At 44.7% G+C, this 25,088-nt stretch overlaps 1 protein-coding gene across 1 annotated transcript; it reads right to left on the bottom strand.

Annotated features, from left to right (window-relative positions):
- Positions 1-1,695: 1,695 nt before the first annotated feature.
- DHX58 (DExH-box helicase 58) lies at positions 1,696-24,496 on the bottom strand. Its single transcript, XM_066586454.1, has 13 exons — positions 24,324-24,496; positions 22,335-22,503; positions 20,105-20,309; positions 18,663-18,853; positions 18,465-18,581; positions 16,447-16,573; positions 15,093-15,284; positions 13,221-13,477; positions 12,112-12,261; positions 11,847-12,008; positions 11,586-11,770; positions 9,637-9,730; positions 1,696-2,831 (listed from the first exon to the last, which is right to left on the bottom strand). The coding sequence occupies exons 2-13, from the start codon at positions 22,500-22,502 to the stop codon at positions 2,640-2,642; spliced, it is 2,040 nt and encodes a 679-aa protein (XP_066442551.1). The 5' UTR covers position 22,503; positions 24,324-24,496; the 3' UTR covers positions 1,696-2,639.
- Positions 24,497-25,088: the final 592 nt, after the last annotated feature.

Genomic DNA, 25,088 nt, shown 5'->3' with positions numbered 1-25,088 from the left:
GCGACTGTGTGCTGGGGTCGGCCGTGTTCAATCCAGGGGTCCGGTCGGCGGCTGCGGGGCGTCTGGTTGTCAGGGAGACACAGCTGGTAGCGTCTCGGGAGCGCGCACGTCGGGCTACAGCAAGCGATGGGAAAAGAGCCGGCGGCCATCTTGGGAAAATTTTTATAAGTTGCTGAAACGCTGGAACTGTAAGTACAAACCAGCTAGAAAAGTCATTTACAGGGGGGCTTAGTAATGTATGCTTAATTAGGGGGACTGGGCAAAAAAAAAAAATTCACTGCTTCCTCGAGACAACCCCTTTAAGGAGACCATAGACATTTGCCCATTGTGTATGCAGTCCTATCTGTGGACGGCATATCATTGGGCAGGAGTAGCTGAGCAGATTGATCTATAGTTCGGTGGGAAACATTTCAGTAAACATATCTTATTCATTGAAATCCCTGCTCTTTCTGTGCTTAGAAGTCCAGTAGGCAGTCCTAATTAGTGATTGACAGCTATCTCTATGCACAGGACCGCCCACTGGACTCCTAGCCTTTATAGTCTAAGACCGTTCTGTTAAGGGGGTTGCCTAAACATAGACCACTTATTTTACTAATGGAAGCTGCAGCCAGTTAGACACTGACCCTCCACCATACAAAAATTAAATGGTTATAAGTCAGATTGTGTTTCCTAATTAATTATTAGTGATTTCATTACTAAACAACTTCCTCTATGTGCTAAACAAGAAGCAGAGCAAAATAGTGTGCTACTATTAGCCAGAAAATAGTTTTTTTTAATAAATACTCTTTCTATAAAATCTGACCAAAGTATTATGGAGGGAATACCTTTATTGGTTAACCCAAAAATTATGTATACAAGCTTTTAGGGCCTCTTCATCAGGCTGGGGTCAGATTATATATCAGGAAACACATTTATACACAACTGATCAGAGACACTGCATGACTGATTTACATTTACAAAAGGCAGGAACTGCCACAAAGGAAAATACAATAGGAAGGTTATACTGTGCGTTGTGCAAAATAATTAAGTTATGTGACAAAGTGCATTCGATTTTTCAGTTGTAACTTTCATGAGTAGAAACTAACAAAGTTTTTTACATTTAAAAAAAATAATAAATTCTACGATAGAAACTACCACTAATGAGTTAATTTAAAAGGAAGATGTGTCCATAAATATAGCGCTAAAAAATTGGGTTCCATTGAGAATAATGCTCATCATAGTTAGTATGGCATACATGCTAGCCAGTCTAAAAGAGGGACATTAATAATGACATGAGAAGTCCATGGCGGAAAGGTCTGGAGCACACTACAGTGTTTAGGTTGACGTAGTAGTACTAGTAGTGTGCTCCCAGCCAAAGTCAGAAGCGGTGTCGTTTCTCCTTAAGGAGAGAGCCTAAAAAGTGTGTGGACACACCTAGGGGTGAGTGGGTCAGGGGATGGTATAGTCTCTCCCCAAGGAGGGCACTCAAAATGGGTGTGGCGACACCTAAAAGAGGAGTAAAAGACTTAGGAGGCCATGCTAGCTCCTCTGGGAAATTTATGCAAATAAGAAAGATGGGAAAAATACCTCTACAGCGCCATCTATTGGATGGCAGCATTCCTTCAAATCAAAATGACTTTATAACAAGTCTTATTAATCCCAATCATTGATAAGACTTGTTATAAAGTCACTTTGATTTGAAGGATTGTTGCCATCCAATAGATGGCGCTGTAGAGGTATTTTTCCCAGGCAAAGTATAGCTTAGAGGAGACAACATAACTCCCTCCCATCTGCTACATCACCCTTGAACTACTGACATCAATTGTAGCCTGTATGTTCTAAGGCTAAACGAGAGCTCTTGTTGTCTTTGCCGGACACCAATACACACCAGGCTTACAGAGTTGTCAGGGGATGACTGCAAAACGTTCCAGAGAAGGGAAGGCTTTGTGGAAACATGACCATTATTCTATTAACCCCTAAATGGAGATGCAATGACTGCCTATGTTTCTTATCAACTTCAAACTTTAAACAAAGAAGATACAATAATGACCATATTAGAAAACCAGAACAGGCATCGGTGAAGACAATTCTTCATCTACATGGTAAAAATACCGTAGTAGTTGGCCCGGCTGTGAAGAATTCATCAATACTTAATTTATAAGTGTTATGTTCAAAAGGACTTTTTACTTAGAAATAAGTTTTTTGGGATGGCCTGAACAAAAACACTTGGTGAGCAAGAGGCATCCCTCAGACCGAGCATCGACTCCCATATTTCATTTGGACACAGATTGAGGTTTCTTCTTCCCAAGAGAGCGGAGAAACTAAGTTGTCTTCATTTATCCATAAGAATCTTCCAGTAGATGTTCCTCAGATCTGATGAGAACCCTCATGTATTATGAGACCCAACACTGTCATTGTAGGATGACTCAGCCGTGAAACATGTTTAATACATATTTTACAGCTATTATCCTTGCAGTCTAAGGAAGGATCGTAAGACACTGAAGGGCCACCAGTGCCAAGTTTATAGCTTCAGAGCTTTGAGATCATAGAAAGATATAGCATTGTAATTTAGAGTTATGCAGGAATAACATATTTTGTGTCACAATCTCCAGTGTCATGATGTTCTTTGCAGCAAATTGTCCATTTCTGGAGTAGAACGATCATTCATCCTCTGAATCTGAAAAGTTGTTCCTATAGTATTCATTATAGTTAAACTGCTCCACCAGGAACGGCACATCCTTCCATTTTTTGCAAGTGTAACTCCTTTCGGGAGTTTGTAGCACAAAGTGCTTGACGCTGAGAATGGGGAGACGCGTCGCTCCTTGGTACATCATTATCATGCCCCACTGTGCCTGTAGGAAGGAAGTCAAATTGTTACATAATGATAATTGACCTATAATAGGAAAACCTCTTTCCATGACATTGTATGTGAATCACGCATATATCTGTTGACAGCAGTAAGGCGTACGATCTGAAGCACTGGTACCAGCTTTAGGGTCCTGCTATTAGGTCCAAATTACTGCCTAATTATAACGAGCGCCAATGCCCAATATAGCATGTGTTCATTAGTGCCATTCACATGAAGCAATAGATTAACATGAGATGTGCTGTCAATCTGCAAGCATTTTATGTCACATAAACTACCTATTTGCTCATTCATAGTCTGACTGGGGCATAGTCACATAGACCAATGATTGGGCAAATGAATGTTCATACTCAATCTGTGTAAAAGGCACCTCATCCGGACTACAGTATTGAGAGTTGACCACAGGCATGCCTAGGTTGACTGTGAAGAGTGTTGGTCAATCCGGCATTCCTACTTTTGGATCTACAACTCTGTGTCCAGAGACGTTTGCTGTTTCCATGTATGCTTAGGCTAAGGTCACTAGATGACCAATGAATCCTCCGGTTGGTCTAGCAGAAGATAAGCTCTGAATTTTCTCTGGTCTCCGTATCATATCAACGAGCTTACCATAATTTCTGGCCCATCCATCCACCCTGTAAAGGAGCGCTCCGCCATTTGTTTCTCTCTACACAATTTACAGACATGCCAGATTCTGCTTTACTACAATGACTGTAGTCAACGCTCAGCAGTCCAAGCTGAAGTAAATGAAGGTACTGTCTACCCTAGAGGTCCCAGAATATGCTCATAAACCGGCAGATCTTTGTGTTTGCTTTTGTCGTAGCCGGTGTTTTCTGCCTATAAGCCTGAGAATCTTGGATTGGTTAGTAGTAGAGATGAGCGAACGTACTCGTCCAAGCTTGATACTCGTTCGAGTATTAGCGTGTTCGAGATGCTCGTTACTAGAAACGAGCACCACGCGATGTTCGAGTTACTTTCACTTTCATCTCTGAGACGTTAGCGCGCTTTTCTGGCCAATAGAAAGACAGGGAAGGCATTACAACTTCCCCCTGCGACGTTCAAGCCCTATACCACCCCCCTGCAGTGAGTGGCTGGCGAGATCAGGTGTCACCCGAGTATATAAATCGGCCCCTCCCGCGGCTCACCACAGATGCATTTTGACATAGCTCAGGGAAAGTGCTGCTGATGCTGGAGCTGCTATAGGGAGAGTGTTAGGAGTGATTTTAGGCTTCAAGAACCCCAACGGTCCTTCTTAGGGCCACATCTGACCGTGTGCAGTACTGTTGAGGCTGCTTTTTGCAGTGTTGCACCTTTTTTTTTTGTATATCGGCCGTGCAGAGCATTGCGTCCTTAGTCTGCAGTAATTTTACATAGTATAGGGCCAGTAGTGCTGAGGCAGGGACAGTGAAAAAGGTGAAAGACATACTGTCTATATAGGCAGTGGGCTTTTCCAAAAAAATTTGGGAAAAAAAAAAATATTTGGGCTGCCTGTGACCGTCCTGACTGTACTGCGTCTCTGCTGGGGGTAGTAGTCCTAATTAATACGTAGCCAGCTAAGTGTTACAGCGGGCTTGCGCAAAATTCTTTCCTGGCTCTGCTGTGCGTTCCGTAAGCAAAGTCAGCCTCCAACCACAGGCCAATAAGAGGCACATTTAATTACAGCGTTCTGTTTCTGCACTACTGGTAATAAACCATGCTGAGGGGTAGGGGTAGGGGTAGGCCTAGAGGACGTGGACGCGGGCGAGGACGCGGATGCCCAAGTCCAGGGTGTGGGCACAGGCCGAGCTCCTGATCCAGGTGTATCGCAGCCGACTGCTGCGAGATTAGGAGAAAGGCACGTTTCTGGCGTCCCCACATTCATCTCACAATTAATGGGTCCACGCGGGAGACCTTTATTAGAAAATGAGCAGCGTGAGCAGGTCCTGTTCGTGGATGGCAGAAAGTGCATCCAGCAATCTATCGACCACCCAGAGTTCTGTGCCGTCCACTGCTGCAACTCTGAATCCTCTGGCTGCTGCTCCTCCTTCCTCCCAGCCTCCTCACTCCATTACAATGACACATTCTGAGGAGCAGACAGACTCCCAGGAACTGTTCCCGGGCCCCTGCCCAGAATGGGCAGCAATGGTTCCTTTCCCACCGGAGGAGTTTGTCGTGACCGATGCCCAACCATTGGAAAGTTCCTGGGGTCCGGGGGATGAGGCTGGGGACTTCCGGCAACTGTCTCAAGAGTTTTCAGTGGGTGAGAAGGACGATGAGAAACAGTTGTCTATCACTCAGGTAGTAGTAATTGGAGTAAGTCCGAGGGAGGAGCGCACAGAGGATTCGGAGGAAGAGCAGCAGGACGATGAGGTGACTGAGGACAGGTCTTCAGAGGGGGAGGCAAGTGCAGCAGCAGGGCAGGTTGGAAGAGGCAGTGCGGTGGCCAGGGGTAGAGGCAAAGCCAGACCGAATAATCCACCAACTGTTTCCCAAAGCGCCCCCTCGCGCCATGCCACCCTGCAGAGGCCAAGGTGCTCAAAGGTCTGGCAGTTTTTCACTGAGAGTGCAGACGACCGACGAACAGTGGTGTGCAACCTTTGTCGCGCCAAGATCAGCCGGGGAGCCACCACCACCAGCCTCACCACCACCAGCATGCGCAGACATATGATGGCCAAGCACCCCACAAGGTGGGACGAAGGCCGTTCACCACCTCCGGTTTGCACCACTGTCTCTCCCCCTGTGCCCCAACCTGCCACTGAGATCCAACCCCCCCTCTCAGGACACAGGCACTACCGTCTCCTGGCCTGCACCCACACCCTCACCTCCGCTGTCCTCGGCCCCATCCACCAATGTCTCTCAGCGCACCGTCCAGCCGTCGCTAGCGCAAGTGTTTGAGCGCAAGCGCAAGTACGCCGCCACGCACCCGCACGCTCAAGCATTAAACGTGCACATAGCCAAATTGATCAGTCTGGAGATGCTGCCGTAGAGGCTTGTGGAAACGGAGGCTTTCAAAAGCATGATGGCGGCGGCCCCGCGCTACTCGGTTCCCAGTCGCCACTACTTTTCCCGATGTGCCGTCTCAGCCCTGCACGACCACGTCTCCCGCAACATTGTACGCGCCCTCATCAACGCGGTTACTGCCAAGGTCCACTTAACAACGGACACGTGGACAAGCACAGGCGGGCAGGGCCACTATATCTCCCTGATGGCACATTGGGTGAATTTAGTGGAGGCTGGGACAGAGTCAGAGCCTGGGACCGCTCACGTCCTACCCACCCCCAGAATTGCGGGCCCCAGCTCGGTGGTGGTATCTGCGGCGGTGTACGCTTCCTCCACTAAACCACCCTCCTCCTCCTACGCAACCTCTGTCTCGCAATCAAGATGTGTCAGCAGCAGCACGTCGCCAGCAGTCGGTGTCGCGCGGCGTGGCAGCACAGCAGTGGGCAAGCGTCAGCAGGCCGTGCTGAAACTACTCAGCTTAGGAGAGAAGAGGCACACGGCCCACGAACTGCTGCAGGGTCTGACAGAGCAGACCGACCGCTGGCTTGCGCCGTTGAGCCTCCAACCGGGCATGGTCGTGTGTGAAAACGGCCGTAACCTGGTGGCGCCTCTGCAGCTCGGCAGCCTCACGCACGTGCCATGCCTGGCCCACGTCTTTAATTTGGTGGTTCAGCGCTTTCTGAAAAGCTACCCACGCTTGTCAGACCTGCTCGGAAAGGTGCGCTGGCTCAGCGCACATTTCCGCAAGTCCCACACGGACGCTGCCACCCTGCAACATCGGTTTCATCTGCCAGTGCACCGACTGCTGTGCGACGTGCCCATGCGGTGGAACTCTACGCTCCACATGTTGGCCAGGCTCTATGAACAGCGTAGAGCTATAGTGGAATACCAACTCCAACATGGGCGGCGCAGTGGGAGTCAGCCTCCTCAATTCTTTACAGAAGAGTGGGCCTGGTTGGCAGACATCTGCCAGGCCCTTGGAAACTTTGAGGAGTCTACCCAGATGGTGAGCGGCGATGCTGCAATCATTAGCGTCACCATTCCTCTGCTATGCCTCTTGAGAAGTTCCCTGCAAAGCATAAAGGCAGACGCTTTGCGCTTGGAAACGGAGGCGGGGGAAGACAGTATGTCGCTGGATAGTCAGAGCACCCTCCTGTCTATATCTCAGCGCGTTGTGGAGGAGGAGGAGGTGGAGGAGCATGAGGAGGAGGGGGAAGAGACAGCTTGGCCCACTGCTGAGGGTACCCATGCTGCTTGCCTGTCATCCTTTCAGCGTGTATGGCCTGAGGAGGAGGATCCTGAAAGTGATCTTCCTAGTGAGGACAGCCATGTGTTGCGTACAGGTACCCTGGCACACATGGCTGACTTCATGTTAGGATGCCTTTCTCGTGACCCTCACGTTACACGCATTCTGGCCACTACGGATTACTGGGTGTACACACTGCTCGACCCACGGTATAAGGAGAACCTTTCCACTCTCATACCCGAAGAGGAAAGGGGTTCGAGAGTGATGCTATACCACAGGACCCTGGCGGACAAGCTGATGGTAAAATTCCCATCCGACAGCGCTAGTGGCAGAAGGCGCAGTTCCGAGGGCCAGGTAGCAGGGGAGGCGTGGAGATCAGGCAGCATGTACAGCACAGGCAGGGGAACATTCTCTAAGGCCTTTGACAGCTTTCTGGCTCCCCAGCAAGACTGTGTCACCGCTCCCCAGTCAAGGCTGAGTCGGCGGAAGCACTGTAAAAGGATGGTGAGGGAGTACGTAGCCGATCGCGCGACCGTCCTCCGTGACGCCTCTGCCCCCTACAACTACTGGGTGTCGAAGCTGGACACGTGGCCTGAACTCGCGCTGTATGCCCTGGAGGTGCTTGCTTGTCCTGCGGCTAGCGTCTTGTCAGAGAGGGTGTTTAGTGCGGCTGGGGGAATCATCACGGATAAGCGTACCCGCCTGTCAACCGACAGTGCCGACAGGCTTACACTCATAAAGATGAACAAAGCCTGGATTTCCCCAGACTTTTCTTCTCCACCAGCGGACAGCAGCGATACCTAAACAATACGTAGGCTGCACCCGCGGATGGAAGCATCGTTCTCTATCACCATCAAAAACAGGGACCTTTTAGCTTCATCAATCTGTGTATTATATTCATCCTCCTCCTCCTGCTCCTCCTCCTGAAACCTCACGTAATCACGCTGAACGGGCAATTTTTCTTAGGCCCACAAGGCTCAGTCATATAATTTTTCTAAACAATTTTTATACGTTTCAATGCTCATTAAAGCGTTGAAACTTGCGCCTGAACCAATTTTTATCTTAACTAGGCTGCCTCCATGCCTAGTTACAAATTAAGCCACATTAACCAAAGCGATTAATGGGTTTCACCTGCCCTCTTGATTGGGCATGGGCAATTTTTCTTAGGTACATTAGTACTGTTGGTACACCAATTTTTTTGGGCCCTCGCCTACAGTGTAATCCAATTAATTTTTTGCCCACCTGCATTAAAGCTGACGTTACATCAGCTGTGCTGGGCACTGCAATGGGATATATTTATGTACCGCCGGTGGGTTCCAGGGAGCCACCCATGCTGTCGGTCCACACGGAGTTGTAACTGCATGTGTCCACTTCTAAAGAACCCCAGTCTGACTGGGGCATGCAGTGTGGGCCGAAGCCCACCTGGATTTAACATGACATTACCTCAGCTGTGCTGGGCACTGCAATGGGATATATTTATGTACCGCCGGTGGGTTCCAGGGAGCCGCCCATGCTGTCGGTCCACACGGAGTTGTAACTGTATGTGTCTACTTATAAAGAACCCTAGTCTGACTGGGGCATGCAGTGTGGGCCGAAGCCCACCTGCATTTAATCTGACGTTAGCTCTGCTGTCCAGGGCACTGCAATGGGATACATTTATGTACAGCCGGTGGGTTCCAGGGAGCCACCCATGCTGTGGGTGCACACGGAATTCCCATTGCGGAGTTGTACCTGCCTGTGACTTTTTATAAAAAACCGCGGTCTGACTGGGGCATGCAGACACCTTGACAGAATGAATAGTGTGTGGCACATAGGTTCCCCATTGCTATGCCCACGTGTGCAGCTCCAGATGGAGGTGGCACAGGATTGGATTTCTCATTGCTTCTATACAGCATTGTGGGCTATCGCCCCGCCCCTTTTAAAAAGGGTCGCTGCCTAGCTGTGCCAACCCTCTGCAGTGTGTGCCTGCGGTTCCTCCTCATGGCAGATGCACTTATAAATAGACATGAGGGTGGTGTGGCATGAGGGCAGCTGAAGGCTGCGCAGGGACAATTTGGTGTGCGCTGTGGACACTGGGTCGTGCAGGGGGGGGGGGGTTGGGCAGCATGTAACCCAGGAGAAGTGGCAGCGGAGTGTCATGCAGGCAGTGATTGTGCTTTGTTGGAGGTAGTGTGGTGCTTAGCTAAGGTATGCATTGCTAATGAGGGCTTTTCAGAAGTAAAAATTGTTGGGAGGGGGGGGGGCCCACTCTTTCCGCTATTGTGGCTTAATAGTGGGACCTGGGAACTTGAGATGCAGCCCAACATGTAGCCCCTCGCCTGCCCTATCCGTTTCTGTGTCGTTCCCATCACTTTCTTGAATTGCCCAGATTTTCACAAATGGAAACCTTAGCGAGCATCGGCGATATACAAAAATGCTCGGGTCGCCCATTGACTTCAATGGGGTTCGTTACTCGAAACGAATCCACGAGCATCGCGAAAATTTCGTCCCGAGTAACGAGCACCCGAGCATTTTGGTGCTCGCTCATCTCTAGTTAGTATTACATTTTTATGTTTTGTTGATTTCTCACCCTGCAAAAACGGCATCTGATTGCACTTCCAGGAACCCAATCCTCCATCTTCTTTCCAAGGTCAATGGGTCCTGTATATTCTTCATAGTACACACTATTAGGGAAAAATCAAATCAACAACAAGTTAAAGAGCTATAGGAACCATGAAAGGTACGTTCACAAGGTGGAATTTTGCTGCGGAATTGGCCGTGGAATCTGCAGTGATTCCACATCAAATTCTATAGCAAATCTGCATCCTATTCAATTCGATGAGAATCTGTGCTGAAGTCTATACGGCGCTGATTTTTTCTGTATGCCGATTTAAATTCTGTACACAGATTTGCCAATTGAAAATGACGTAAAAGGCCTGCGGATCCGTGTCCCAACATTTGCATAGCCGTAGTAGAAATCTGCAATGGCTTATAGAGACGGAAACAGCAAATTTTGGTGTGGATCTTGGTACAGAATTTGTGCGAAAATCTACTAAGAACACACATCTCATACATTTGAATGGGGCACTCCAATACTATGTTCAGCACACAAACTTTTCCTTAACTGAATTCAAATCTGTGTTGCTTTATAAAAAAAAAAACCAAAACATCATTTCACTTTTTGGTGCAAATTTATTTTCGGGAATTCCGCACATGGATCTTCCTATTAAAAAGGGCTAAATCCACATGTAGAGCCAATGACATGCATTTGCAAAGTCATGTCAGAAATTTGCAGCTCGGCTGTGGATTTCTGCAGCGGTCTTTAGAGACAGAACCGATGCGGAAACATCAGCATTGAATACTGCCATCTGGACATACCCTAAAGAGCCATAGGATAATCTGCTATATGGTAATGCAGAGCTAATACGCAAAGCAAAAGGAGTAAAAATACAATAAAAAGCTAATAAAGTTATAAGGAAACTATAATACCAACTGGGACAGATAGTTGTGTCTATTACAAGTTATCATGACATAACATCACATCTCTATACTGCCCATTTAGGTGACGGATTGTGAGGGTATATGTATATATTGCCATATGTTTTTTATGCCTTATACCTATATGCAAGTTCTATTCAATTCCAAATAAGAAAAAACTTAATCTGTCGCCTTAACATCAGATATTCCAAGGCTTTGCAAGGCTGAGAGAGATGTTTCTAGAAATTCAGAGATGATACCGAACCAGACACGAAGGCCACGTGTACTTGGGTGTTTTCCCGGAGGCGCCAGTATCAAGATAATGACTGTTATATGATTTTCAGGGTCTCATGCCGGAAATCCGGACTTCCCATATATGGAGAATGCATGCTTGGCCGATTTCTTAGAATTGAGTGGGTGATTCTTTGCACTGGAGTTAATTGAATACGTGATTTTCTGTACATAAGCCAGAGGCGCCGTAGCAAGATAACGACTGTTTTCACTGTCTCAGGCCGGAAATCCGGACTTCCCATATATGGTTATGAGCCCATCACCCCTTGCTGGTGATGAGACAAAGGGTATAAGATCTCATGTAATCTGTAATAAAGCACGGCAAAGCAGAGCCATGTCCCGTGTGAGAAACTATACCAGACCTCCGTGTGGTGTCTCTTCTTACCGCCGGCAGCGGGGCAAGTGGGGTGGGCCTGATTGGTGCTGTACTTAGAATTTTACCCTGACAGGATGTTTTATATGCAGCAGATAGACCTTTAGGCCCCTAAGCCTGCAGGGCCTTGATATAATTGCTACCTCTATATAGTTAGGCAACTATGGCTATTGTAGGCCAAGTAATTTCTATGGCACCCATCAACCCATTAGATGGGTCACCGATAAATAAATCTAATACTACACTGACCGGTAGTTATAGGGTTTGTCTATAATGGGAAGAAATGATAGCATATACTGAGTTCATGCGATGTGTTGTAGGCACAGTTCACTCATACCACCGGCCTTATAAGACAATGCTAATGGATTTAGCAGTAGAGTTCCATAATATAGACTTACTCAAAGCTCGGGTTGACATTCACATAATGGTTGCCCACCAAACGCAAATGATCACCAAAGGCAACAGCAGCAGAGCAGTTCCGACAATCCAACCGAACGTCTGCGGCTGAAAACTTTTTTCTGCTCTCCATTTTGGCTCGCTTCATTACACGCTCAATGAGAGATTCCTGTTGCAGATCTTTAATCTGTATCAGAAACGCATAACGTTAACAGAAAAGACAATGAGGCATTGTAAATTAGCAGAATGTAAGTGTTACCCACCTTTTCCTCATATTCTCTCTCTGGCATATCTTGCACATGTTTTATGGCTTTGTTCATTAGTTCCTCCAAAGACTCATTGGTCCTTTCTCTTTTACTCTCTCTTCCTCCAGATTTGCCCAAAAAAGAGTAACAGCTATCTTCAGCCCTGGCTCTGCCTCTGGCCTAAGGACCGCCCCCGAGGAGAAGGGTTAGTGTCAACATAATGTGGTTGTGTATGAAAACAGTTTGCTGAATGTACAGCTAGGCAAAAAGATTAAAGTCTTACCTGCATCATGGATATCTCATTGGTCATCAGGCCATACCGAACAACGATGTTGCATTGTGGGATATCTAAGCCCTCCTCAGCTACACTGGTTGCGATAAGCAGATTCTTAATGCCTTGACGAAACTTCTGAATTACTTCCTTCTGTTCATTCTAAGAATGTAAGATGGAAATGATAATTACAATTTAACATCCACCAAATGTTAAAGGGATTGTCCCACTTTGAAAAAACTTTATTAAACCACTTCTTTCCCTGATAGGCAGCGTAACGGCACCCACAGTCCTCCCGGTCTGTGTTTACAGCGGAAGTTAGATGCCTGCTACAGCCAATCACAGGCCACAGCATCACTGTCTCAAATTCTTGGCATCATGGCACCCATGAAGGAAGCAGTGATGCCAGGAGAATGGATGGCGACACTGCAGCCAGGAGGGCCACAGGTGACGTTGTGTTGCTCAGTATTGCTGCTTTTATTGTTTTAAGTCATGGCTAGCATTTTAATTTTTTTTAAGTGGGACCACACCTTTAAGGATATGTGCAACACTATTTGAAATTGTCCAAAAAAATTAATTTTACCGTATTACTACATTTATGGTGATTGCAGCAGAGGGGGGGGGGGGGTCTTCTGATATGAGAGACCAGCTAAAATTCTATCTCTTGGAGCACATCATTATGTCTTGATATGAGTCAGCGACCTCAAAATAGCTGTGTGTGTAGAGTCTAAAGTAGGGTTCAATAAGTCTCCGAATTATAGGGTTTCCCCTTTCAGAGTCCTACTGTTTATGAGTGGGAGTCGATGGATTGGTTTGTTTTTTTTATAGAGAATTTAATATATTCCCATTATCCCATTAGCTTTACAGAGTGGATTCATGCATAGGACTAGAAGGACCCGGCATGCAGTGGAGAATTTGTGAAGGCACCCAGGTTCTTCAGTGCCCAATGTTAAATGTGTGGATTGAGTATACATTACAGTATACCCTTCATAGACACCAATGATCTCCTGAACATGGTGTCTTCTGGCTGATGGGTGTCCAACAGGTTAGCAACTATAAAATGCCTGCTGGACACTATATGCTTTCATGAGTTGTTCTCAACATGCAGTTAGATTTCTCACCTGAGTCATGTGTTTGCTTTGATTGCTGAACCCTGCTCCTGTCAGAGCTGCAGCCTTGATGTTGAGACCTTGAAGAGAAGCCTTGCTGTTGATCCACTCGAGCAGAGAGTGAGTACTTTGTCGTGTACGGGTGAAGATGATCCCATGGGAATTGGAGGAGTCCTGGAAGTGTTCCTTCAAAATCTCTTCTAGCTTAATCAGCTTAGGGTTTTCATACCTGAGGTTTCCACTCAATTCTAAAAGTGTTTTACCGTTCTCTGCGTGAACAAAACAGATGGAGGTATGAATAAGGAACATTTTTTACATTGAGGATAATGCTTGAAGTACTATAGACTTTAGGAAGGCATAGCTGATAGCAAATAGCATTGCTGGACAGTTGGAGTCCAGTTGGGATTGCATAATAATATTGAAAGCTTTCAAAAGAGTATTTCCACTCTATTAAAATCCATTTTAAGACATGATGGTCTTCCCGATAGCTAATGATGTTGGCAATTATGTCATCTGGTCTGGGAGTAGTTAACAAGAAACAAGAATGGGATTTGTGCCTTGTCGAAGACTATTCAAAAGTTGACATGAAATGGACATCACTTACAATGGCCTTTTACCACTAATATTTTGCACTCTATGCTCCAAGTAATAACAACTTGCTTATGTAAGTTTAAAAGGAACCTGTCACCAGTTTGATCCCAGGTTGTGTGGTGCACCTGTGGGATTTGGCTGGGAATGTGGATAACATAGAGGATGTCATCCATCATACTCATCGACAATGGGGCCGGTTTACAGGGCACACTGAAGGTGGCAGAGATGATCCAGGACCAGTCAATGGACTGTTAAAATAAATAATAAATAAATCTGGTTATTTGTATAGCGCCAACTTATTCCGCAGCGCTTTCAGGTAATTTATTTATTACCCCCCACCAAGCTGGGTACTCATTTTACTGATTTTGGAAGGATGGAAGGCTGAGTCAATTTTGAGCTGGCTACCTAATCCATGCGGGGATTAAACTCTAAACTTTCAGCTTGTGAGCAAGAGTTTAGGACTGCATTTCTGCTGCCTTAAAGGCCCATTTACACGCAAGAATAATTGTCCAAAAGATAGGTTTTTAGCGATTGTTTTGCATAAACTGCTAATGGACACTAATGTCCATTAGCAGCTTATCACCTTAATTTGCATTTAAATGAGTCTCCAGGACCTGTATGCAGAGAACAGCAGGTGGCCTGTTCTCTGCATTCATTTCCTTTGTTCTGCCTCAGGACTACAAGCTAAATACAATGTAATCAGTACTCCCGTGGAGAATACAGCACCATGGACAGAAAACACAGCATGTGGTCTGTGTTATCTTCTCTCTGACTGAGCAACGGATTTTATAAACACCTAAAGATTATCGTTCAGCCAAAGAGTGAAAGATGTGAGTATTTACACACAACGATTATCGCTCAAACAATGGCTTTTGAGTGATAATCGTTGTGTGTAAATGGGCCTTATTAGCATACAATGCAGGAATTATTGAAAAGTTATTTTTAAGACATGTCGTAATTAGGTGTAGTAATAAGAAAAGATATGGAATGCTCTCTACTTCAACCCTTGATTTAACCTGCTGCAAACCAGTGCCAGGTTCCCTTTAAGGAGCAGTGGGGAGCATAAATTAGCCTTGCTGTTACACTTTTTTCTTCATCGGAGTTAATCCTTACTTTATTTTACCCCTCAGTGTTTCTCAGTACACCCTAAATTAGCAATTAATGTTTTGGGGTCCTTTAAAACTTCAAAGTATATAAAGTTTGTTCTAGAAATCTCTGGCGCCTACTAATCCTTCTAATATATATGTGTGTCTTATGATTGAGAGGGTGTAATTGATATCATAGACTACATACCAATGAATAACCTGCAGAGAAAGACATTCGTTGCATCTGTGGACTGTTTTATGTATTTCTCATCTATGTAGAATTCATCAAGGAAGTCATAAGCATCCTTCATTCTTACGGTGTCATGGAGGAAGAGCGCATCATTGTATTTGCGAAGGTGTACTGCACATGTTCGTTTTCTTCTATCAGAAGTCTCAGCCCCTGAAATAGACCAATATAACACATAGCAAAAAAATCTCTTCACTTAACTAATTTACTTTTAAATTATATATTTATTTTTATGGTATCAACATATGTATTTGCTGTGGTTTTGTGTTGTGTGCACTACTGTATGTGTGTGCTACACATGCGAAAAATCTTTATTCCAGTACAAATCATCTAATTTATCAATGATACGCTTAGCCCTTTCAATTTGGGGAACGTATATAGTTCACTCTTGTAACCATCCCACTCCTCCCTGTATTCCCCATAGAAGTATTCTGTCCCTTGCAGCATAGAATGTCCCAAAAAAACAGTTACCATTATGAATCACAATTAATTTTACAGTCACACCCCTTAGGTCACCCCCCTTCCCCATGTATTTCACTGCCCAGCCATCTTCTCAGTTTCCCCCATCAGATTTCCAATTCATTCTTTCCACCGAGTGCAGTGCACCGCACTAAGAAGCCGCATATGCCCGAGATCGCGCATGCGCACCTACTTGCCCGCCGAATTAGGGCATTTAAATCCCCAAAATACATCCATACAAGGTTATTCTCAGCCCTGCACACAGCGAGGCTCTTCCCCACTACTGGAGCGGTAAGTATTACTTGCATTCATTATGCCCCACACCTTTCCTACCACTGTTGTGTATATGTGTATTTCTTTTTTTTAAATTCTTTATTAATTTTTTATTTATGTTTTTTATACAAGTTTTGGGTTTGTTTTTTTTCCCCAGACATCCATGTTAATGCACCCATGTCCATCATATAATTATTCTGTATAAGGGTTTTCATGGCCACACATATCCACGTCAGCAGTCGGTGATCACTAGTTTTTATTATTACAATGACTTGAAGCAAAAATTTGTATCTCAACCTAAATCCCATGATAGTATGCAGTATATAGGTATTTACCATGTATACTGTTAGCAATGCATTTATATTTACTTCTTTTTTACAGTCATTATCAATATATCATTATGTCTTTTAATTATGTCACATTTTATTATTTTTTTTATATATTCCACCAGTATTTTATACCATATTAGTGTTGATAATATAGTCACTTATTAATACCTGTATCATCCTAACATCATCCGTTCCACTGAATATAATATATATGAAAACGTATTATGGTTATGGGCCCAGTACACTAAACTCACCATTTTTTTCCAGCTCTACTACTTGCTGCTCATACATTTGGGTGCCAAAATCTGTGCTTAATTCAAAGTCACCAAGATATTGATGTATGGCCATCATGAGCTGCTTCAGCTTATTACCAAAAGGATCCTAGACCAGTGAAAAACATTGATTAGTATTTGTAAGACACACAGACCGCTCAGATCACTGCACAGCATTTAGGAAGTATTTAAGAAAAAAAATCATCAACTAGCTCAGTAAGGAATGGGTCGGTATTAGGCCTCATGTCCACGGGGTTAAAATCCGCAGCGTTTTTCCCGCACACGGATCCGCGCCCCATAGGGATGCATTAGACACCCACAGGTAGTTAAATACCTGCGGATGTCATTTTTCCTTTCAGGCGCGGATCCGCGTGCGGGAAAAAATCCGGCCATGCTCCATTTTAGTGCGGGTCTCCCGCAGGCTTCTATTGATGGATGTTGAATGACGTGCCCTGCTTGATAGTAAGCAGCCACGTCATCGCCCACGAGATCACATGACGGACGTAATGACGCCATCACGGCACGCGCGCCTGCGCATTCGGGCCGCTTAAGCTCTGTGGCCGGACTATGTATACGGTGACTGCATAGAGGTAATCGGCTGCAAGAATAAGTGATCCAACCTGGCGTTTAGTCTGTCAAAGGCACTTAGAACATATATCTATCGGTGGGGTGATTTCCTATGGAGTATGGTTCCAGCTTTTACATCTTACTGGGTCTAGTCGTCCATCTCCTCCTCTCATTCATTCCAATTGGCTGTTGGATCTATCCCCTCCCAAGGGGAGGTCCAAGAAGAGGTATATCTTGTACTGTCGCTGACACACAAATCATTGCCTGTGGTTCACCATCCGAGCCACAGGCTCTACCATTTTATTTCTTTATCTCTTTGTCTTTTGGTGTTGGCTAGTCTATTTAGTACTAGGGGTCTAGGACAATCTGCTTCTGTGTGACTAAGCTATCTACCAGAGTCCTTTCAAGAATTTACTATAAGCCAAATCCCTGCTAAGCACTATTTGGGTAGCTAGGGATATAGGGCAACTAGTTTAGATTTAGTGAACCCCCTGTCCTAACAGAATTGGTCTATCGTGGTCTCTTATCGTATGCGACCCAAGACCAGACTCCTACCTCTGAAACTTATGGGAGGTATTACATTCAGCCAACCACCACTTTAAAATGATCTGGTCTTATGACCATTAGGGGCATTAGTAAACATCTTTGAATCTATACCTAATCAGTCAGTTATATACCTCAGCTCCTGATGAACCACTCGTTACGGAGTGGGGAAACGCGTTGAGCCGAGCCTCTGAGCTTTTTTGATCTGCGAATCTTGTGACATATTACCTGTCATAAGACGCTAACTGTATGAACATGTCACGAACATCTCACGCTTTACTAAAACTGACTTGTGCTATCTATCCATCTCTATTTAACTTATCCAACTAATTAGTGTACACAATAATATCTAGCAAATGTACAGTTGTACCCCTCGTCTAATTGTTTGTGTCCGTCAGCCCATATATGTTTTTAGAGAGTTTAAAATTAAGATATATAATTTTAGTCTATATCTGTGAAGGGCTTGCTGTTTGGGAATTACATATAGACTTTCCCGTCTCTGTGATTCATTGCAGAGAGGGGCAGCGTATATCGGCCGGGCGTGAAAACCTGACTGATATTCGCCCGTCTGAATAAGCCCTTAAATTGCCATATAGACCAAAACTAAAAGTGACATTCTGCCTAAATACCCTAAGTAGTATAAATGACATCATAGTTTCACGATCGTGAACGTTGGGTAGATCCTTCTAAGGTCGCAACCTTAGAAGACTAGCTGCCCATGCTAAGAGCAGGTTGATGTCGATAAAACCACAATGAATCATGGTCATAAATTTCAAGATACTGTAAAAAGTAGAAATGCTGTGAAAAGTGAAACTGTTTATGGAAAATAAGTAGACATTTTTTTCTCCACAACTCTTAAGTCTGTATAGGTCATAGTGATAATGTATTACCTCATTCCTTCCTGGAACCAAGTCGTATTGTTTAATGGGCTGCTTAGCCTTGGCTTCAAGGTCCCTGATTGACGTCTGGGGTGACATAATCCTCCATGTGTCAAGATTTGCACAGATCTGGAACATATATAGGTTGTTCAGATACAAAATCATGTTGCAAAGTTAATTACCAACATAGGCAAGGATATGAAGTCTCACCTTTAAAATGTGGTCTACAGCATCTTCAAATGTGCTAGCTCTACCGGTCCCTGGGGAAGCGGTCAGTCCCAGAATCTGTGGCAGCTTCCTTTGTCCACTCAGCTTTTTCTCAAGATATAGCTCCATCACTTTGTTATAAACGCCATCTTTGTGGGTGTGGTGACACTCATCTATAATCAGTAGACTAAAATCTATAGGAGACAAATATTTGTATTGTTCTACAGCCTGTAAAAATGGTCAAATGGAGCGGTATTGCCCTATTATTTCACCAGTCTCATATTGGTAAAAAAAATGGAAGAGGTCTACAAAATGTCTTCTTTATTAATAAAACAATGCCAGAAAAATGACTAGTGTCAGGTTGCTATCGTCCTTATGAAAGCAGGGTGATGGTGTTGTTATGCCACAGCGGTGACAGACGGAGGTAAAGGCAGTACATATAACCACTAATAAACCCATTTTCCCTTGTTGCAGGCCTGTGCATTAACTTAAGAGTCCTAAGATGTGCACACCGAACCGAGGCCAAGCCTCACTTACATCCTGACACTGCAGCATGTCTATAGTCCTCTGATGGCCTGGTCCTCCACCACCTTTGAAACACTGCTCTGAACTCGCTCTTTTGTAGGCCATCACAACCCAGGCCTTTCCCTTTTGGTCTCCAGTCATCAGGACCCTTTCTTCACACATAATACAGACTCCGGTCATCAGGCTCTTGTACCAGACACCTTCACAACTCAAACCTGCAACAGACCTGACGGTTTTCCCTGTAAGGGGAACCAGATACACACGTGGATTTCAACGCTCTTCGTCCCAGGCCACATAGGGCTGCTTCCTGGCCGCTCCCCAATATGAGGAGATGGCCACTCTTGCCGCTTTTGACCATTGGCAGTCGCCATTTAACTCCACTGGCTGCTGCTAGGCTCTCTCACACTGGATCTGGCTGCTCATTCACTGGCTGTGTCTTCTCTATTGCCTGATGGCACAGCTTTACTTGCCTTTTATCCCTAATATGGCCGCTAGTAAGTCTTGTGAGAGGGATGGGGCTTTGCTAGAGAGCATGAATATTTGTGCGAATGTTCGTACAGGCAACTAAACATTCACATTGGCAAATAAACATTGGCCCATGCGTTTGCATCACCCCCTTGCACTTAATTATGCAATTGTGTGTGCGCTAGTAAAACTGGTCAACTTTCCAGTATGGGTTTTAGAAGACGTTTTATGGACCTCTTCCTATCTTCCTTTTAACCAGAAACATCAAAGCTGAGTAAGAAGGTGGATATAAATACCAGTGCTTGGCATCTGTCAACAGTTGGTCAAAGGATCAAACACATTCATTATGGCGATTCCCCATTTACAGGAATTAAGGTTGGTTACAGATCAGTTGTGCAGTCATGTTATCGAGCAAAGGTTCTTCTCGCAACGGTTTTAGAACAAGAAATCCTTACCCGTCAACTCCACGTGCTTCTCTTCACTGTCACTTTGGAGCGCGTTGTGCAGGATTTCAGCCGTGCAAATAACAACATCATTATTCTTCACAAATTTAGCAAAAAAACTTTTTTCCTCTGTATCCCCACTTATGGGAATGATCTTGAATTTGTCTTTCAGAAGTGGGTGAAACTCCTTGCTGTAGTGCTGATCTACCAGATGCACCTGCCGGATTGAAGAAGAACCTTAGACATCTGAAATTTACCATCTAGAAATTCAGGACATTAGCCAATATAACTGGTTCACGTCATCACTTGCTTGAATTTATGTCAAAACAGGTTAGAAAGTAAGGCGGGAAACACATTTCATTAATTCCTTAAGGGTTTGGCCCATTTCTTTTTTTCAATATTTGGTTTCTTCTCACAACTTATTTTTACATTGATGAAGCTGACCGAGGGCTTGTTTTTTTGTAGGACGACTTGGATTTTTCAATGGTACTATTTAATGTATCAAATAATGTACTGAAAAACGTAAACATTTCTAAGTGGAGTAAAAAGGAAAAGTCTCCTTGTACAAGCACAGAGTCGTGATGGACTCCTAGGGTGACCTCACATTGTGACCTTTTCTTGGCAACTGTTTTTGCAGGGTGGTTTGCTATTGCCTTCCCCAGTCATCCTTAACCCCCAGCAGGCTGGGTACTCATCTTATCAACCTCGGGAAGGATGGAAGGCTGAGTCAACCTTGAGCCGGCTAGCTGAACCAAACAGTGATTGAACCCACAACCTTCAGGTCGTGAGCGAGAGCTTAGGACTGCATTTCTGCTGTCTTAACACTCTGGACCACATGAGGCTCAATTAAATGGATAAATGGAAAAATAACATGATCACTTTATTCTGTGGGTGAGTACAATCACAATACAAAATTTATTCGTTTTTTTTATATATATACACAATTGTTAAAAAATAAAACTATCTTATAAAAAAGTAGAAAGCGTCAGTCAACATTCTGTGGTGCGTAGAGGTTGGCAGGGGCGGGGCTAAGTTCCGAGAATTAGCCCCGTCCCGCCTCTCCCCATTGCAAATAGTGCAGAGGGGTGGGCAGAAGGCAGAGAGGGGGCGGGAGCTCAGTTCCTGCTCCTGGCTCTTCCATCCTCTTCTCCCTGCACATGAGGACGACGTTAAAACCGTGAAAACCGAGCCTATATACGTTTGTGTGAATGCACCCTAAAATTGAACAATACACGTAATTTTGATGTGGACTGATGAGGTCCAGACATCTTTTGCTAGTGGAGCCCAGGAAGAAACAGATCAAAGTGACTCTCCTTCAGGTGCTCAAAATTGTAATGCAAGCCATTACCTACAGGTGATGATCACCTGCTATTTAGTAACCTCAACTCTACCTCCCACTATTTAGCTCAGTTTTTATTAGCTGGCAAGATAGCCAGACTTAGACTCACATATTCTGGCCATGCAATGCGGGCAGAGTCGCTAGAAAAATCTATAATGCTTGGACAGATCAGTGGCAAAAGAAGACCCGGTCACCAAAGAACACGATGGCTGATACTGTCAGAGCGGATACCGGATATCACACAACTGAAAGAAGCAGTGCCAAACTGAAAAACATGGAGGAAGGGGGCCTTTAGGTTCGCCGAGGGTCATCAATGACTAAAAACAATCTAAATCCCCCAAAAGGGCTCATTGGCTCCTGCCCTTGGGGTTTTTTGCCTTCCTCTGGATCAACAACACAGGAGGATAAACAGGCTGGACTAGATGGACATTGTCTTCATTCGGCCTTACAAACTATGTTACTATGTATGTTACTAAAGTAGACTGGGACACACCCACTGTCTTATGACTGGTTCAGACTGCCCAGCAGGCAGAAATGGGGTGTGTCCCAGACTACTTCAATTTAGGCACTGTAGCTAAACTATAGGATCACAGCTCTATCAACGATCACAGCTCTATCCTAATACAGCCGAGCTACAAAGTAGCCAAGTAGGTAGAGCTGAATAAACTAAATAGAGGGAATCATACACCATAGGAACGGAGTTGCATATCGATTTTAAGCTCCTGACTGGAGGGTCACTTCAAGAGGTGCTTGTCTGCCAGTTATGATACAAATTGACTTTATTGCGGTATTAAGAAAAAAATCTAAGACCTGCCCAAGTATTGCAGAATTACTTGCTATGGTTAACTACAGTATAGCAAGAGGAGTGACCGCCACGACTGCAGACAGCAAAATAGCACATACCTTGTTCACAATCATGGCAACCTTGGCATTACGCTTCATCTCCAGGTGCCGCATTGCCACGTACAAAGCCGCCCTGGTTTTACCTGTCCCTGTTGGAAGCCAGACTATAATGTTTTTGCCTTCCAACGCTGGGCCAATGACTTCCCACTGGTAATCCCGCAGCTCCATCCTGTAAAACACGATGCAAACTTCAGGTCCAGTGCAATATAGCTTATAATGTGCATGTTAGATTAGGCAAACATAGGCTTTACTATCTTTCAGACATTTGTACCCATTTACCCGTTTACTGCTCTTGTTCGGTTTATGCATACTTTACATAAAAAATGACAGCAGCGCACCCCTCATCAAGCGAATGCTCTCCATGTAAAATGGCCTTAGTTTGATACTTAATGACACAGCAATTTTTTTTGCTTGCTCATCTCAGTCTTCTGAAAGCTATAACTTTTCATTTTGACTTTTACATACCCACGAGGGCTTTTCTTTGCAGGATGGGTTGTATTTTTTTTACTGTCAATATTTTGGTACACATATAATACACCATATAATTTTTGTTAATTTTTTTTTTAGTGGGAGGTAGGAAAAAAAAACAAAAAAAAAACAATTTCACTATTGTTTAGTTTTTACTACATTCACCATAAATGGCACGATAACTTTATTCAGGGGGTCGTTACAATTGCAGCAATAACAAATTAACAGTTATTTTTAATTCTTTTACTTTTGACCTTTTTTTTTTTTTTTACAAATTAATTTGTCTTTGTGTCATTGTATTCACCAGAGCCTAATAGACTAGCATACCTGGCAGGCCTGGAAGCTATTGTCAGGTCCCCAGATGCTGGAGCAATCCATGATCAAGGTGGCACCAGGCCAGTAATTAAGTGCAAAGTCTGTGCCGATATTCAATATTTACAGCCATATTAATGGCTGATAAAAATATAGTTGTCAGCTGTAGAGATGAGCGAGCATACTCGAACCTTGTCTCTCGAGCGGGCAGGTACTCGCTAAGGGCAATGCTCGCTCAAGCAATTGCCCTTAGCGAGTATGCTCGCTCATCACTAGTCAGCTGCCATCCAGCTAGGCAGCAAACCCACATTATCATGCATTTTACTCTGTAGCTCCGGTCCAGCCGCCAATTCCTATAGTGAATGATTGTGATCCTTAAACTCTCCCTCTCCCCCCCCCCCCCCCCGCCCCCCCCCAGCATCTGCGTTCCTGCATGTCCTGTATGCCATGCAGATGTCAGGGGTTGTGAAGGAAACAGATCAGAGTCATTGATTATAGAAATTGGCGGCCGGATCGGAGCTACAGAGTGAGTTTAATGCACAATGGTTTGAGGTTGCTGCTTGGCCAGAGGTTTTAGTACATAATTGTTGGACAAAATAGCATAGCATGCTGTGCCGCTTCATCCAGGAAAATACTGAAGGGCATGACGGAAGGAAGGCTGGAAGGACCCCACTGTAGTTAGTGAGAACCGTTCAGCAACATTCATGTCTATTAATCAATCTAATGAAAAAAGCTTGGTACGGTGTTAGCCAGTAGAGCAAAATGTGATTGATCCAGCAAGAGAAACCAAGTAATCTTGTAGATATGATACCTTTTAATGGCTAACAAAAATACATGCATATTTATTATTAGGCCTGAGGAAGGACCCTGAGAGGTTTGAAAGCTCATTTTAATATCATGTATTTTTGTTAGCCATTAAAAGGTATCATATCTACAAGATTACTTGGTTTCTCTCACATTTTATTGATCTGGCATTCAGTTTTACTGCTCTCACAAACGAACTGAAAAATAGAAAGCCCAGTGCAAATGTGAACAGAGCCTAACTGGTGAATGTAGCGATTGCTTCCTGCTACAAAGAAGCGCTCTGTAAACTTTAGCTCCCCAGACGTTACAAACCAATTTCCTCATGTCGTCTAGCAATAGTCGGAGAGCTCTGTTATTTCGGCATATAATTGCCCATCAGGGACTTTTATATGTTGTGTAACTTACCTGTAGTTGGTCTGGCCACAGCAAGTACTCCTGGTTATCTCCGATCCTCCAGAAGGCTCTGATCTCACCTCCTGCTCCTTCCTGCTTTTATACCAGGAGGTTTGGTTTAGTTTCCTTCTAGCAAAACAGAAAGCAAAGCAAAGGGGGTCCTTTAGGGATTCTGTGATGTACAACCTCTTCACAGCTCTAGTACAAACACATTGCTGTTTTGTCTGTCGATGGCACAAAACCCAAGCAAAGGACTCCACCCAGCGTTCCCCTGCCAGGATGGTCACAGACAAGAACCGAAACTGAAACTTAGGAGAGAAATATTATTTGTTTTATTAAGAGCAATTAGAAGGAAACTCCGAGAGTTCAGTAAATCGAAAGCTTGTACACTGGAACAGAACAGCTCAGCGGTATTCTCCATACAAAAAAAAATCACTAAAATCTATGTCTAATTCCACAACATTGGTGCCGATTTTCACATGGAACTTCAGCCGGCTTCACTCCTTGAATTGAAACAGAGGCGTAACTTGAAGCTTCTGGGCCCCAATGCAAAACCTGTAACAGGGCCCCCAACTATAATGCTTTATTCATAGTACTGGGCTCCCTATATGGAGAAGAGAAGCCTTACAGACCCCCTAAGGGCTCATGTCCACGAGCAAAATAAGAATTAAAATCCGCAGCGGATTTTAACTCTTCTCCCGCGCGCGGATCCGCACCCCATAGGGATGCATTGACCCTCAGCCGCGGCCGGATCATTTTGCTTCGGGACGGCGCATG

Source organism: Eleutherodactylus coqui, chromosome 13, assembly GCF_035609145.1.
Source record: "Eleutherodactylus coqui strain aEleCoq1 chromosome 13, aEleCoq1.hap1, whole genome shotgun sequence".
NCBI classification, from domain to species: domain Eukaryota; kingdom Metazoa; phylum Chordata; class Amphibia; order Anura; family Eleutherodactylidae; genus Eleutherodactylus; species Eleutherodactylus coqui.
This window is presented reverse-complemented; position numbering and strand designations above follow the sequence as displayed.

Bases quoted from the DNA above. Each gene is read 5' to 3' on its own strand.
- DHX58 (XM_066586454.1), bottom strand. From the start codon at position 22,502: ATGGAGCTGCGGGATTACCAGTGGGAAGTCATTGGCCCAGCGTTGGAA. The intron at 20,310-22,334 runs GTATGTGCTATT...TCAATCCGGCAG, and splicing joins TTGCCATGATTGTGAACAAG to GTGCATCTGGTAGATCAGCA. The intron at 18,854-20,104 runs GTAAGGATTTCT...TGTCTCCTATAG, and splicing joins GAAGCACGTGGAGTTGACGG to ATTTTAGTCTACTGATTATA.